The following is a 17,159-nucleotide window of genomic DNA, read 5'->3' on the forward strand; positions in this document are numbered from 1 at the left end:
GCCTCTCTGCTCTTCAGGGTAACTATGAAATAGAAATGCTAATCCCTTCCCTTCCCTGTCAACTGCCTCATGCGCTGGTTTTCTTTCTCTACAGGCCAGCAGCCCACAGGATCTTCGCCTCTTCTATGAGAAAAACAAGATGCTGATGCCCAAGTAAGCATTTTCCAGTGTCACCATTTGTATGCACTTGTTTACTCTGTATTTACACCTGTCCTTGCGTGCTCCTGAGTTGGCACTCAGGGAGGTGACTGTAAAATATTTGGCCGCATGCCTTCCTCCATTCCTTAAACCGGCAGTGGTGTGGCTCAGGGAACATCAGACAGCAGAGGATTGCCAGAGTTGGTGTTCTCTCTTTCCACAGATCCTCCTTGTCTCCTACACTGCAGAAAGTGTTAGTGATGCCAAGAGCCAGCTAGTGGTCCTGTCCCACACATGGCTTCCCTGAGGCTGGGAGCCTTGGGCAGAACCCGTGGCAATTCTTGAATCGTGTGAGCAGCCAAACTGTAACCTGCCATACCTGGCTGCAGATCACATTCCCATTTCTCACGTGTCAGGGCAGCAACTGCTTGTGCCCATCCTGCTAATAGGAGGAAATACTATAACCTCGATGGAAATGCACACTGCTGCAGTTTCCAAGGGGAAGATAACTGCTTTCATCCCACTGGGGTGTATGTTACCTAGCTGCTCAGTGCTGTGATTTGTCAGTGTATTTTGGTTTTGTTGCTGTGGTCTTTTCTTTTGATCACTGAGCTCTTAAAGCAGAACCTCATGCCTGCTCTGAAAACCTCAGCCTGATACAGAGACAGGACTGAAGTTCCAGATTATACATCCAAAAATAAGGCCTTTTTTAACCGGAACGTTAGCTTCCATTTGGCAGAGCTGTTAAAGCAGCTTCATATGCAGGAAATTCAATGAGTTTCTGTATATGGATTTTACCTTTTTTCCCCTTCTTAGTTTAGACAGCTCCAAGAGGTAGCAGAAAGAACTGTCAAGGAGCTCTTATCAGTGACTTGAGCTGTTCATTTAACTTCCCTTTAAGTACTTAAAGGGAAGGGGAAGAAGGAACACATTTCTACCAGGATTAAGTTTGAGCCATCTACGTAACTTCTTGGATTGAACCAGAAGGTGTGATGGAGTAAAACAACCAAACAGCAATTCAAAGCAAAAAACCCACCACACAGTTGGAGCTAGATGGCATGTGTGAACAGAAAGTAGAGCTTTCTGTTTTCCCTACTACCTTTGAGGTAACCCTTTTTGCTAAGAGAGAAGTGAATCCCTACAACTAATAAGGTTCCTTGTGTTGATCATGCTTTGGCTCATGGTGTATTCAGTAGGAAGCAGCTGAAATGAAACTCAGCTGTAAGAGAGAGCATGTCTGTTCTTGTAGGGATTAGTCCTTCTCCTTTGTTGCGAGTCCTTTATGCACTCTGTATTTACCATTTTCGCTTACCTCCACTTCTTAACTACCAAATTCCTCCACAATTTAGATCCAGGCCCGTAGTTTTCCCACCACAGAAGTCAGATCCAAAGTGGCCTTTGTATGAATGGCGATTCCCTGCTTTCCAAAATCAGTTTGTCTTTCTAACATGAGCTGCAATCTGTGCTATTTCTTGAGTAAACATGAATAAACTGCCTCGCCAGCCCTGCCAACACAGGATGAAACACAAAACCACTCGAGACCTCTTTCTCAGACTGCAGCAGTGCCAGGGTTTGGTTTCATTCTCCTTGGGGCTATGCAGGCTGGCACCCACCTCCATGGCATCGCCATGGCAAGTGCTGTGTTTTGGCTTGGAAACCAGGTGGGGAAGAAAAGCTCATTGGATGCTCAGTCTCTGCCTGCTGGGCTGGTGCTGTTGCTGTTGCTGACAGGTGAAATGCCATTCTGAGGTGGTGTCGTGGTTCAAGCCCAGCTGGCAACTTGGAACCACGCAGCCACTCGCTCACTCCCCCCCTTTTCCTTCCTCCCCCCGCTCCCGGAGGGATGGGGAGGAGAATCGAAGGAATGTAACTCCCACGGGTTGAGATAACAGCTCTCCAGTAACTAAGGTATAATACAAACCACTACTGCTACCAATAATAATGATAAGAGGAATAACAAGGGAAAAGGACACAACCGCTCACCACCCGCCAACCGATACCCAGCCCGACCCGAGCAGCGATCTGGGCCTTCCGGGTAACTCCCCCCAGTTTATATACTGGGCATGATGTGCTGTGGTATGGAATACCCCTTTGGCCAGTTTGGGTCAGGTGTCCTGTCTCTACTTCCTCCTGGCTTCCCCTCCTCTCTGGCAGAGCATGAGACTGAGAAAGTCCTTGGTCAGAGTAAACATTACTGAGCAACAACTAAAAACATCGGTGTTATCAGCATTGTTCCCAGACTGAAAGTCAAAAACACAGCACTGCACCAGCTACTAAGAAGGAGACAAAATGACTGCTGTAGCTGAACCCAGGACAGGTGGGGAGCCCATGCCAGTAGGAGAAAGCCCAAAGGCCTCACTATTTTACTAGTGCTGATCTACATAGCTAACATTCATTGTGCTGATTTGCGTGGCAAAGTATGTTCTAGATCACGGGGGAAAGGAGGCACTTTTGTTGCTTATGTTAAAAAAGATGGCATTGGAAGGTAGTACAGCAAAGCTTGATGGTTTAGACATGAGAGGAGGCAAACAGGCTGTTAATCTGCACCGTCTTCAGTCTCTGTTGTGACATCTGAGCTCTGCTACTTGACCTGCCTGTTTCTTGGCTTTAAAACCATATGAAAGCTAAAGTCATTGCTGGGAAATGGGCTCATTTTGGATGAGAGCTTTATGTGTCGTGGATAACGCTGGAGGACTGCAGGTCTGCAGCTCTAATGTATTTTTCAGGAGACACTGCTCGCTGTGGTATCTTGGGTTATTCCATTATGCAGTGTGCTTCTAAGGCTCACCTTTTTTAACAAGAGGGTGTTTTTTCTTGGCTCAGGGTCTCAGTTTAACTGCATCCCTTCCAGAGTCCTGGTGGCCTCCTCCTTTGGGAAGGCACATGGAACCATTCTGGTGTCAGGGATGGAAAAGCAACTCCTGCAGTACAAACGGGGATGAGGAATGCTTGCCATCATTCTCTGTTCTAGGAATTGGTGGGCTCAAATTCCTGCACCAGCAAGGCGGGGGCTTCACAGAAAAATAACTGGGTAGTACTGAAACCTATAAATACATACTTTGCCTCACATCTCTAGTTTCACTTGCCTGTTGGTGCTAGCCAGCACCTTTCCCCTCCCCCCCCCCCCCCCTCTCTTTTTTCTCCCCCCTCTTTTTACCTAAAAAAGTTGGTGGAAATGCTGTAGGAAGGGTTGTTTCTCCCAGCATCAGTCAGGCTTGGCTTCAGGGCAGTGAGTGATGCCAGCCCAGCAAAGCCCAGCCTTGCCTCAGTGCTGAGCTGCTGAGCAGGCTTGGGTTCTGCACAGTTGAAATTGCTGTGCAGAGCACACATGCCATTACCTGAACTGACCCTCACAAGGGGAGAGGGGAGGGCCTGGCAGACCATGGGAACCATGCTGGGCCTGGCCATGATAAATAGACTTAATGCTGAAAGGAGTTGGAGCCACCTCCACTTAATTTGGAGAGCTCTGCTCTGGCTGCAGGCATGGCCAGGCTGCTACAGCCCCAAACAGTGCTGCTGGTTGCACAGGAAGGTCAGCAGAGCTGAATCCACTTGCACAAGAGCTGAACTCTGCTTTCCCTGCCTTAATCTGTTCATTTATTCCTGCTTCTTACAATCTACTGGGGTTGTTAAGAGCTGCCCTGGCCTCTCCCCCATCTGCCTGTGGGGTGAGGGAGGGCACAATGATTTACTAGCTCTTCTGTGCTGCAGTGGCCATTGAAAAGAGTATTTTCTTCCTAACTGTACTGGAGGGTGGGGTAATAGCTGCAATGATTTTAGCTTGATCAGGTGGCAGTTGCTCACATCTTAGTGGCCTTTGATTAATAAATGCAATATATCAAGGAAGCAAATAGACAAAAGTTACCTGCTAGTCTTACATAAGCTGCATTGGTAAGAAATGCCTTATTAAAATGGTAGTAATTGGTGATACATTTCACCACCATTGTCTTAACTGGAAGCTTCCACTTGGTGGTAACTGCTTCATTTTAATGACCTCCTTATTCCTATTTAGCAAGTAGAAGAGATTTTATTTATCATTTGCAAAATACTGCATGTTGAATGGATGACATTGGCACCACTGTGAATGGGAGAGGCCACTAAAGCTAGATTACCTGTAACCTTAACAATGACAATGGGGAGTAAAAGTCAAATAGATGCAAATAGAGATGTTTCTGTTCAGCCTCTCTCCAATGAGCTCCTCTTACCTTCCTAGCCCAGCAGGCACGAAGTGTGTTTGCATTTGCAGGTTGCCTTCCTGAATATGTAAAAGCAGTTTAAGTAGACTGCAGGTGTCTCTGATTTTGCTTTTGTTTTCAATTCTAGCATCCCCAGGGAGACATCCAGCCACCTGAGGCAGCTGTTGCTGGGCCTTTTGCAGCGCAATCATAAGGACCGCATGGACTTCGGTAAGACCTTCTTCCAGTTGTAGCTCTGCTGCCTGTCTGTATTTTCTTCTGCACCATGGCACTGCACGTAGCTGTGTGCTTTTGGATGGTGCTAGCAGAGGCATGCAAACACCTGGATTTTGCCTGGAAGGTTTTAGTGTATGTGCTAGCAATGGGTCAGTGCTGATTCCAGTACAGTTTCATAAACCTGGAGATTTGGGACACCTTCAGCAAACGTTTCTTACTTGCATCCCTTCTCCTGGCTTCTGCTTTTGTAATCTCTCTGAACTGCTAGTGTGTTAAGTTTAAGTCCCAGGTGAAATGTGTATCTTCTGCAACCATGTTCTTTCTCTGTCACAGTTCCCTCACAAAGCTGCCAGGTACACCCATTTAATGATCAATGCAGTCTATACCCTCTATTTCTCAAGGTCTCACTGATAATCTGAGCTAGGAGACTGTAGTTGCTTGCAGACCCTTCCCTCCCTCTCCAGGTTTCTGTGGAAGGATGCTTTGGTTCTCACTGGGGCTCAAGTTGGCAGTCTCGTAGCTCTTCTGTTAGATCTGTCTCTGTCTCCTGACTTGGTGGGCATAAAGGCTTTCTTTTTTTATTGTCTAAATTCCTTCTAAAATGAGAACAACCATTATGTGCCAGGGAGTTCTGGCTTTGGCAGCCTCTTCCAGATGCGTCTAGCTGAGCCAAAAGGTCTGAAGAACCTCTACTTGAAGCCGTGGCCTAGAGGAAAGCAGGCAGAGGTAGAACCTTTCCTGGAGCCCTTTTAGTCATCTAAAGGCAACTGTGCAGGGTTTTGTATTCTTTCCCCCCACCTCTCCCTTCCCTGTGGGCAAAGATAGTCTAGACTTGTCTCCAGTACAAATCAGGATGTGAATACTCTCTCACCAAGCAAGCTGGTCTTGGTGGTGTTTCCTCTGAGTGCAGAGAATACCAGGGAGCAGCTTCCATGGGCCAGTGCTGCTGGTGAAGAGGGTAAGTTTGCTCCTCAGCCTCTGTGTTTGAATGAGGTTTGGTGCTGGGGAAGTCTGTTCAAGTGGTTTTCCTGGAACAAGGCTGTGAGGCCAAAGCCTGTGGATTTGTGTTAAGTGCCAAGTGTGCAGTCTCAAAGCAACTCACAGAGCTTTCTGCTTTTGCAGACAGTACCTTTTTTCCCTGAAAATAAGGCGTGCTTCTGTGTGTTTTCAGGATGCTGCTTTTTAGTCATGCTTGGGGTAAAAGGGTTTGATATTTATGTCTTTGGGGTTTGGTTTTCTGTTGTTTTTGCTTCTCTGCTCAGGTGGATTTTTTCCTGCTGGGCAGCATATGCTAGTTGATGAAAAGAAGTTGTTTTGCAGCCTCTGTTATTCTTTTGGATTAGAGATACCAGGAAAGCCTTTCTGGGGACAGTGTCACCTGGGGGAGGCAAGCATGTGGATTAACTGAGGCTGATCATAATTATCCAGTGCTGAATGTAGAGGAGGAGAAGTGGGAAAACAAGCCTTTTGAAAAAGGTGCCATTGAAGCTACTGAGAGACTGATTTGGATACAGGCACTTCTCAGTATTACTCCCTGCAGATCTATCTGGGATGTGGATCTCTACCTCTTCTATTATGCTGCTGTGCATTTCAAAAGAAAATATCCTTGAGGTTTCTGTTTCCCTGCTGTCAGAAATGGAGGCTGGTAAACCTTTTTAGCCCCCCATAAGCTGTTTTTGTACCTCTGGGAGTAGACTGCATGAGTCAGAGTCTAACACTTGGAAATTTGAGATAATAGACTTTGATTTCACTCAGGACAACTGTTAACAGCACATCTTGCTGCATTGAAATTGTTGTCTGCCCTTAATCACAGGCAGGATCCTTTTCTCTCTAAATTGGCATGTCCTTGTAAGATGCAGTTGTTTTTCAGGTAGGGTTTGTGAATATATTCTGTACAGAAGCCTGGATCTGAGATATTCCTTGTGCTTTATAGATGGCATATCTCAGTGATTGTGTGGCATCCCATGCTGTATTCTAATCTCCTATCAGTTGAGAGGAAAGCAAGTACCAAAGCCATGATTTATTTATACCAATGCACTTCTTCAGCATTCACTTGTATTCTTGGTCTCATCTACCTCTGCCTCCTCTCCAACTCTCTGCTGAAGCATCTGAGCTTCCTCCCTGCTTGTAACAACTGGTTTCCTTTCCCTGCTGTCTTCTGGTGCTCGATTTTCAGCTCCTCTGTGTTGCTTGGAGACTCTCTGAACTACCCTATTGAATGGATCCTTCTTCCTTTCCCTCAAGTATCAGCTCAGGAGACCTCCAGTTGATGCTCTTTGCCAAAACAGCATCAACACTTAAGTGAAAGCACTTCCTTGTTCCCAGCTATCGTCATGTTTTCATCTGTGGCCAGCTGTGCACAAACTGTTGATGTCCCAAAGCTCTGGATCCTGTCAGAAGCAGATCTTCCCCTTCCTTTAGATGGCTCCCAGTAGGCAGGTGCTTTGTCCTCCTGCTGGCAAACTAACCATGGGCTGCTCTCTTCACCTGCACTGCTTTGGCTGATGGCCGGTGCCTTTGTTCACTGTTCTTTACCCTCCTGCACTATGTAAGGTGAAGATCTGTGTGTGCTGCTGGGTCAGGGATGATTACAAAGCCACTGTCCCCAGTGAAGTGGGGTGTCCTGCTGCAACTTGTTCCCTGAGTCGCCCTGTAGTTGCCTGGACATGTGGGTGATGCCCTCCATAGAGGTCCCCCAGAGTTTAGCTGATTCATGCAATAACAGCACATAAGGTTGAAGCTTCTCTTACTTGTTGCATCCCAGCGGCTCTTCTACCAGGAGCTGACGGTCTTTGCAATCTAGAGGTTATCTAGAGGAAAGCCAGGATGGTTTCAAGTTTTCTGGTGATGTTTACAAGCAGGGTTGTTTAAATTTTGCTTTGCAAGCACAAGTAACAAGCAGTTTGGAGAGGTAAAAGTGAAAGAAATCCTTTCCACCCCCTCTGTTGAATAGCTCGACTGAGGGATGGTACCCTCTAGAGGAGCAGGCTGAAGAAGCAGCAGGAAACTCCAGCAGTTGAGCAGTTCCTAGCAGGATAGGGATGTTCTCCATCTACGGCAGATCTAATCTGAGAGATTCCAGCTTTCCCTGCCAGAGATTTTCTTCGTTTCTGTTGTGCACTCTGATCTCCAGACCAGTGTTCTCTGGCTGCAGGACCATGGCAGTGGCAAGGAGGGGCTGAGGAGAAGAGGGATTGTTTAAGTTTACAAAGCAGACAAGCAAAGAAAACAGTTGCTCCATTATGGAAAGCTCACTGGCCAAAGAGGAGCTGCTTACAGAAAGCTGTACAACAACTAGAGGTTTGTAAACACTGGGTGTTGCAACAGGAAATCCATGCTGGGAAAAGAACTTGAACTGCCTGCAGTTAACCACATCATCAGCGTTGATCCATGACTAATGGCTGAGTAGCTGGTTGTGATAGGAGAGGACTCTGGCACAGAGCTGCTGTGGATCAGACATGAAGGAGTCGGGAGTGGCGGCAACTTGTAAGGACAGGCAAACTTGTAGAGGGTCTCCAACAAGCCAGGACAGAAGCTTTTCTTGGCCTGGAGCTGTAGAATATTCTCCCGTAATGAGTGAAGACTTCAGCACTCGTGTCTGGTGTGAAAGGAGGGGAGCACTGGCCTGTTGTTCTGTGGTGGCCCTTCAGGAAAATGTATTTCTGACTTTGAATGCCATTTCAGCCAGGGACTTCGTCTTTTAGTGCTACTTGGCACCTTGGGATTTCTCTCTTCTTGCTGATGGGACCTTTTGATGCACATGTGCTGACGTGGCCATGCCAGGTCTCAACATAGTCACACTATCTGCCCCTCAGTAACTGCTTCTCATTCCTAGAAGTGTAAGAGCTATTGCAAATCAGGGGAACATTAACAATGAGTGTAGTGTATTCTCCCCAGCAACCCAGGGTTTTAGCTTGCAACAAAACCTTACTAAGGTCTTTAATGCCCTGTGGGGAAGTAAAATCCATTAGTACTGGTGTTGAGTCCTGAGGTACATGTTCTTTGGCCATGCTTTGGTCAAAGATTGGGGTTTTTTCCTTCCCTTTCTTCATTCATGTAATTGCCCCAGATGATTTCCCTTCTCTGTCCCTTTACCCCTCTGATTTTGTAGAGATGACTGGTAGCAGAGGAGCCATTTACTTTATTCATACTTAAATAGCAATCTCTGGATCCAGCTAATTTGCCATAGTAGGTCCTACATCCAGTCTGCACTCTTGACCACTGCTATATGCAACTACAGTCAGTCAACTTCCATGGTTGATCTAATAGTGTGGAAAAATCACTGTAAAATACTGTAACTTGCTGCACTTTAACTGCTTTGTAACCTTCTTACAGTAATTTCTTTTCACTGAGTCACTGTTCTTGGTTTTTTTCAGATGAGTTTTTCCATCACCCATTCTTGGATGCAAGTGCCTCAATGAAAAAATGTAAGTGTTGCGTTTTTGATTACAATCTTTGTGAACCATGACATGACTTCCTTTGCTGTGAGTTCAAAAGAAAAAGACTGCTTTATGTTTTCGTAGTGACTTAGGCAGGGATTCAGCTTTTGTTACTGTGTCATGTCCAGATTTTGCTATCAAAACATATTTCATTTTGCTGAGTTATCTTCAAAGGGATGATTATGGGGGCTGTTCAGAAACTTCAAGTAGAAATAAAAGTAGTTTTGAAACACATTCAGCTGCTTTGTATGAAGTGCTTGGCCAGTGAGGCTGCTTGTAGGTAAACAGGATTATGAGCGTGATCTTGCTTTTCTTCTGCATCTGTAGGGCAGTTTGGGATAGTGAATGGTGGAGTCTGGTGCTCTTGCCCATGCTTGCCAGGTGGTACCTTAGGCTCTGGTTACCAGCTCTTGTTTCAGCATTTACCTCCAAATTCTTGATCAGTCTTACTTCAGAAGGGTTAAATTTGGGTGCTCAGTGGGAACTGGCCAAAACAAAGACAGGTTTCCATTAAAGTTCTTTCTTTCCTCTCTTGATTTTGAAAATTTCCAACCACATACTCAGAATGATTCATATGTTATTGATGATTCAGAAGTTTGTTTTCAATGAAAAACAAGTCAGAATTCCTTCTAGTGTATGGGATGTAATAGTCCTCTGGCCAAGAGACTTGGTTTAGTGGAAATGTGTATGGTTACCTCCTTCTGGAAGGATTCTTCTGTGTCCTTAATCTTCTGAATAAAGGAGTAAGCCAAGAATTTTCATCAGTGACTGATCTGGGTTGCTGGAAGCTTTGGAGGAAGCGTGTCCAATGCTTGCTGAATATGGAGCCCCTCTTGAATGTGTGCCATGGGTGGACATCCCTTCTCTGATGTCCACGTCGCTCCTGACAGTCTCCTGCTTTCCTGCTTCCAGAGCAGGACTTCTTAGTTGTTCCTGATACAGATTTTAACTGTGTACTTAGGTGACCGTCCTGCGGGCAAGAAAAGACGCTTCTGGTTTACGGGAGCTTGCAAACCAGCCAGGCCCCTGTCTCCATCTGCACCAGCAAGATGTGGGGCAAGTCCTGTAAAACAGGACTGCTCTGCAGGCAGGAAAGGATTCTGCCTGTGTAAGACTGCTCCTAAGCCAGCTCAGCTCTCAGCACCTGCTGTACCACTGCCATGTGGGAAAAGCCCTTCAAAGTCCAGCTCCCCTGTGGGCCCAGGACTCCCTGCTCAGGACGTTCTTGCATGCCCACCAACTCATCTCTTGCCTCTGGCAGTTCCATTGCTTCACTGGCCAGGGGAACAGAAAACACCCTGCAAACGGGAGAGGGTTCTCCAGACTTGGCCTCAGTTTCCAGCTTCTGCGCGTTTACTGTGCAGAAACCAGAGGCATCATTGTGAGCAGGGGACTGTAGCTCAGCCTTTGCCCTCTCATGCACCAAAGTTAATAGTGCAGGGTCAAGGCCCAATAAAAAGAGCACCTTTACAGGCTGGTAAGGAATATACAAACTCCAGACCTCTCTGCTGCACTGCTGGTCCTTACGTCCGGGCATATGTCCACAGCCTGGAGTCCTCTCCAGGTCGGAGAGACCACTGCTGGTTTTGAAAAGCCAAGGGGAGAAACATCTTTCCATTGCTGGAGGTCTTCAAGTTGTCATGCACAGAGATGTGCTAGTGGAGAAGATGATTCTTGTAGCCTGCTGTGGAGGTCTCTGCTACTGCCAGTGGCAGTGATGGATGAAGGTCTCTGGGAAGTGCAGTGAAGAGCCTGGATGAGAGGCTGCACGTGGGAGTGGTGGTCCTTTTGATTTCTAAATGGGTGAGAGAAGAACCAGTGTGTCAGCAAAGGCCTGGCTTATGGTGATCTTGATAAGGAAGTCTCACCTGAAGTGTATGGAATGCTGCTTAACATGCTTAATATTTGCAGTTTTAGCTGAAGTAGGTGACTTAGGAAGGTGAAGTTGCACAGCAGTTAGCTCCCCTGGCTTTGTGCGCAGAATGAAGATGGGTCCAAAAGTTTATTGTGCTACTTCATCTCGACATGTGGCTCAGCATTATGAGTGTAGGAAGTATCAGAGAAGAGATGCAGCTGCATGTAAATCATGATGCTCAGACTGAATTAGTCCTCAGGCCTCTGCACAGTACTGGGGAAGGAACAGCGTGCTTTTGTTCTCCTTGGGAGCTGGTAGTTGGGTTACCACTGACTTCGGTGGAAGCAGGACTAAGGCATTCACATTTGAGTGTGCAGGTTTCTCTTAGGAGAGTTTGTTGGATGATCTGTGCCAGCATTGTGGTTTTGAGCAGTAGCTGTTTAATGATGAATGCACCGGGACCCACTGTGCAGCCTCTACCTAAAGGACCTTCCAGTTCAGAGGTGCCTGCACTGCAGAAACAGGCAATGATGCATCCGTTTAGGTCCCAGAACAAGTTTTAGGTCCAAATCCGCTTTCTTTGCATATGAGAGCATTTTGCAGTCGGAGCAGGGGGTGGTGGTCTCCTACCCCTGCAGAGAAATCTGCCCTCAGGTGGCAAGGGCAGAACGGGAGAGCTGCCACCAGCGTGCGGAGCTGAGCACATCACCCGTGCTCCTGAACCCTGTCAAGGCTGGTCCAGAGCTGGTCACACCATGATCAAAATAAAGTGAGAGCCATTGTCTCTCCATTCTGTGTGGATATGTGTTAGTACACTATCTCGTGGAATTAGAAAGGGGTTTTTTAATACAATGTAGTTTTGGAATTCTGGAAAACTGGGGAGTCCTCAAATGTGGACAGTTCTGCAAGTGGCTAACTTTGAAGTTGCTACGGTGAGGGGACCCCCTTTAAATAAATTTGTTCTTCAGAACACTTCAAAAATCAACATTTCTGTCAAAAATCTTTAAATATGACATTCCTGTCAAGCTCATGCTCTCCACTGTGGTTTCGAGGGATGACTCTTCTTATGTCCCTCCTCTCATCTTACTTCACTGAAGCAAGGACGTAAGTGTGCTGCCATCCAGGGTGTACCACAAAGCTCTTTGCCACGGGCTTTAGCCTGGAGAGTGGGTTCAGGGCCTTGGGCTTTGTTAACCAAAACATGTACTTGATTGTTTTTTGTTTGTTTATTTATATTTTCTGTTGTGGGTTTTGTACCTGTGACTAAGCATGTACTTTAGATGTGTACAAATTCATTAATAAAGTCTTTAAAATACTGTGTCTAGTCAGAATGTTGTCTGTCTGTAGCCAGGTCTGATCAGCATATGGTATAGGGCAGTGTGTTACAGTAATAATGCATGAGGAGGCATAATTAGATGCTTGTGCAAGTCTTCTCTCAGTAAACACACTGTAATTGGTACCCGTGCAGAATATTTTGGAGGCTTTTTTGCTCCTACCTTTAATGAATAGTAAGCTTGTACCTGCTTGACTTTGAGTTAAGAGAGCATGCAATGGGAGCAGTTACGGTTCAGACCTGCATGGGGTGGTTCAGCGTCTGGAATATCTGTCAGGCTTAACTTTTACGATCTTAATAATCTTATTGTACATAAAAGCTGGCAAAAAATCACCATGACTTTTGCATAGAGAAGATTTTAATGATGCAAAGTTCTAAACTCTAAAAAGCAGCTGTTCTTTGAGCAAGTCCTTTCAGCTTTTGCACTGAGAGTATTGCCTGGTCAGAGATTGCAATTAGATGATTTTTCATAACTGGCTTTAATTGAGTCCAGATAATCACAGAAATGCATCTCTCCAGTGTGTGTAAAACTTGGATTACAAATAAAGCTTTATAGAAAGGTCAAGGCTCGGATATTTTAGGACAACCCAGCTCCTGGTAGGATGGTTTGTCAGAAGTGACCTCTGCAAGTGTAGGATCCAGTATGGAGACCCACACAGCTGGAGTACAGCCTTGCCTTTATGTCTCCCAGCTCTCCCATTTTGAAACCAGTTGGCATTGGTTATGCAACATACAGGGGTGACTGTTTTGTTGCTGGAACAAGTCGGAGAGGACAATTATTAAACCAGACTTATTTACATTACAATTACAATGCAGCAATTTCTGGATTTGGGTGGGGGCCTACAATCCGTGTTAACATTGCCCACATTCAAACTTGAGCTGCAAACATGATGAGCCAAGTGTTTGCACCTTTTTTAATTTTAAACAGGGAGTGCCTGGGTGTGTGGAGGGGATAGAAGCGAGCATCTTGCTTTCAAGCTGTCCTACGTGGCTGACGCTCCAAATGCACCCACAGGGATGCGGCGGTCGGAGAGGGTTTGTCAGAGCCAAGCCTTGTGGTTCTGCATGCAGAGAAGTAGTGTCAGGACCTTTTGAGTTGGACCTCGCAGTGTGAATTTGGGTTTAAGATAAGAACTATGATTAATAGAGGCTGTATCTAAAGGTGTGCTTCATGCAGACGGAGTTTTTAACTTGAGTTTCAGATGATAAAAAGTCTGCTGGCTTGTCTTCCTTCCCACATGAATGGAAAGCTGTCCAAAGCAAACAGACAAAAATAGAAGAGTCTCAGTTTAAACCAGCCGGGTTTAAATCAATAATGAACACAGAACCAAAATAGAGTGGAGGGGACCTTGAGAGAAAACTGAAATTACTCTAACAAAAATAACTAATTCTAGGAAATATGCATGGTGATGCAAGTCTTGCAGCAGGTGTGCAGATAGAGTTCAGAAATCACTTACCTTTTCGTTAAAGCATCTTTACATAAGAGGAAGGTCTGTCTGTACAAGGGTGAACTGTTCTGTAAGGGCTGGCAGGGTGAAAATGGGGAGACTTTTCCCCCCTCTCAGACTTCTGGTATTAAATATATAGGGAAGGTACTAGGGATCGCTCTGTGGGCACTGTGGGAAGGTTGTGGTGTAGGCAGGACGGAGCTCCCCATGTTACAGTCAAGTTCTCAGACCTCTGTGTGTGTTCCCTGAGCGTGGGGAGTGGGAAGCAGCTGTGCTGGAAGAGTGTGTGGGGTGCGGGTGGAGGAGCTCTCCGTGCCAAGCCCCTGCCCGACCTCCCAGAATACCCATTGCCAGGGTACCGCGGTCCCAGTTCCTTTAGCGGAGCCAGGGCAGTGCACTTCAACAGCACAGTCCATCGAGGGCACAGACATCAAGTGTAGAATAGATGCAGAGGATGAAAAGTAGCCTCTTGCAAAGCTTTGGAAAGGTTCATTTCATTATGGACCTAACCCAGAAAACGTGGTCCAGCACAAGAGGCAAAGGCGTCAGATCCCATGCAGCCATTGCACTATGGCTTCGTATTGCACAAGCCCTGGGACTCTGCTGAATCAGTCTTTATTTGCAGGATAACTTGACCTTTTAAAAAAACATTTGGGTTTTGTTAACATTAGCAAAGGGTGGAAGAGATCCCTGTGACCCTGGTTAAACTATTACAGTGGTTGATTACTTACGTTAAAACATGTTTTTTAAGTCAGTGCTTCCTTGGCTTCATTTTCCTGTTGTTGGATCTTGTTACATCTCTGTCAGACTGAGGAAATGAGCATCAAAGTGATTGCTCTTTTTGTGCTAGGAGACACTGGTCCAGTCATCCTTTAACCTTCTTTGATAGGCTACATGGAAACACTTCTTAAAGCCTTTTATTAAAGGGCATATTTGCCCATTCTTTTATCATTAGAACACTGTTTCAATAGTTAATTGCAGAGAAATATACTCCAATTTTTCTAGCCGGTTGAATGAAGTACTTTGTAGTATCTAATGGGATTAATGACAGAGGTAGTTTTACTTCAAACAGAAACATTCTTCTTCTAGGTGTTATTAATCTTCTGTTTATTAAGTATGGAGTCATTAGCACAGATCTTGTAAAGGTAGAAGTCTGATACAAGGTGCTAATTCTCTGCCAGCGCAATGGAAGAGCAGCAAAATGTTCCTCTCCTCACTTAAGCATTTCCTCTGATTTCTATCTTAATAGATATGAATGGTTGCAGAGTAAAATCTGACTTAAAGCTGCCTTGAAATGGGGATGTTGGGACTCTTCTGCAACTTCTGCACTGTTCTCGTGCGGGTGGACTGGCAAAGTTCTTTAGAGAGTTAGTGTTACCCTTACCTTGTCTCCCTCCTTGGCTGAGCTGAGCTCTTCTAAGTTATTCACTGTACCTCACTTGCCTAAGTCATTGGAGTTAAATATTCTTTTCTCCTATGATGCCTTAATCATTGTTTCTGCCTGAAGGTCAAAGCTTACTAGTCCTTTCAGTGTGAGCTTTATGCCTCTGTGAGAGTTATAAAAGCCAGTTCAACAATGCAGTGAATAAAATGGGCAGTTCTGCTACTGAACAATAAAACATAAGAGGAAAGGATGCAGGAACAGCCTGTGCTGTGTAACAATTTCTGTACAAAGAGATTAAATAAGCAAAACTTCTTTAACTTGCAGAAGTGACTCAGGGAGAACGTGTTGAGGTATAGGAAGCAATGAACTATTTCCTTGTGGAATGGTTAATTATGTGGGTGGTTTTTTATAGCATATGGCCTGGGGTGCCCGAGTGACTGTTGGGGCAGCAAGGACATAGGGCTTGAGTAGGCATGTGTTTTACTTAGCACAGAACTCCTCATATTTGATGTATGTGTGCTAAGCCACAAGGTCTGATGAAGGGTATGGTCTAGCTTCTACCCCTGACATGAGTAATGCAGTCTGCTTCTCTATTTATCTTCCCCTTCATTTGCAAAGATGCTTTGGAGGCTTTTTAGGGCAGAAACCATCTTGCTATCTGTGTAGGACAGTTGTCAAGTGGACATCTGACCTTGATCAGATGTTCTGAGACCTTCCACCCCAAGAGCTATAACTGAAATAGTGCACAGTGGAGTGAATGGTGTGAATCATATAACCCAACAGAACACTAGTTTTCCTTTTGTTCTCCTTTAATTGGTTGCATCTGATACATGAGATACATGATACTACATGAGATAACCCAGTATGGATAAAGATGAAAAAGAACTTTTATTGTTGATTAATCTTAGTTTGACAACTTCTTTTGGTTTTGTCTTTTGCTGGTTTTAGCTGCTTCTGTGCCAATGCCTTCTTATCCCAGTTCAGGCTCCGGTAGTTCCTCCAGCAGCTCTTCTACTTCCCACTTGGCGTCACCTCCCGTAAGTACGGCTCAGAGGATGTGCTGCTTGTGTTAACGGGTCTCCTGCTTGCTTTATTGAAACAAGGTCTCTGCTTTTGCTGTCTTCTGGTGCAAGTCCTGAACACTTTAGTTCTGGGTTTGGTTCGGTGTCTTCTCCAGTCCGTGTAGAGTTTAGAGGTTGTCTTTTCTCCCCACTAGAAATATTTTCAGCTTGGCCATTGCCTATTATGTGAAAATCCTTTATGAAAGCAGTTGGTATTAATGACATTAGCTTGTCTTGGCAGAGGTGGAAAGTTCCTTGGAACCAGAAAACAGTCACTAATCCAGCATATGGCTGCAAGTTCTCTGTTTTCAAGCAAAGTCTCTGCAGCTTGGCAGTGTATCCACCCTTCTTTGTAAAGCAAACTCCTCCTTTCTGACCAGCGTTCCCAGGAGCCACAGAGGGACATTCAGCAGCGCTGTTTGCTCAGGCCAGACCTGCCACAATCCGGTGGCCTTGTGAGAGATGATCCAAACTGATGGTTTTTCTCTCTGGTTGCCTGAAATGATGAACATTTTTCTGGAGGGCAGAATATGAGCTGACCAGTGAAGTGACATTCCTGCAACTCGCTGAACTGGCAGCTTGTTTTTGGAGGCTCTTGGTGAAAGCTGCCTTTGACTTAGAACTCAGGAATGCTGGTGGTGCGATGGGTAGGGGAAGGGAGAAGAAGTGAATTTTTTCCTCCCTGGCATTACTGCTTCTTTGCGTTGTCCTCTGAGTTTCCCTGGGTCAAGGTGTCTCTGGTGTGGGAAAGGCTGAGAGGCAGTGTCAGAAGCTGATGTAGGTGCTCATGATGTGAGCTGGACAGAGAGGAGAGGTCTGCTCTCCCCTGAATGTCACATAACCCTGAGGTCCCTGAGAGCTGCTTCTCCCCTGCAGCTGTAAGTAGAGGGTGGTTGGCTGAGGCCCTGCTGACTCCTGGAATGAGTAGATGGTGTGAAAAGCTGACTCTTTGCCCGAAGTTTTTCTGGTCTGGGAAGCTCAGGGGTGGTACAGGCTCACTGCCAGACTGGGGGGGATCCCACGTTGGAAGGGTACTGCACCAGTCCCGCCCTGCATTTTGAAGTTTTGCTGATGGAGGTGTGCTGGTTC

The 17,159-nt window shown here is 45.8% G+C and overlaps 1 protein-coding gene across 1 annotated transcript in view; it reads left to right on the forward strand.

Moving 5' to 3' along the window:
* Nucleotides 1–17,159, forward strand: part of ULK1 (unc-51 like autophagy activating kinase 1) — a 77,934-nt gene that overhangs the window by 35,636 nt on the left and 25,139 nt on the right. The window contains exons 9-12 of the mRNA XM_010016980.1: nt 95–153; nt 4,462–4,544; nt 8,927–8,977; nt 15,958–16,046. Coding sequence (XP_010015282.1) covers nt 95–153; nt 4,462–4,544; nt 8,927–8,977; nt 15,958–16,046 — 282 coding nt within the window. The remainder of the gene's footprint in view (nt 1–94; nt 154–4,461; nt 4,545–8,926; nt 8,978–15,957; nt 16,047–17,159) is intronic.

Source organism: Nestor notabilis, unplaced genomic scaffold (genome assembly GCF_000696875.1).
Source record: "Nestor notabilis isolate BGI_N333 unplaced genomic scaffold, ASM69687v1 scaffold23096, whole genome shotgun sequence".
NCBI classification, from domain to species: Eukaryota; Metazoa; Chordata; class Aves; order Psittaciformes; family Psittacidae; genus Nestor; species Nestor notabilis.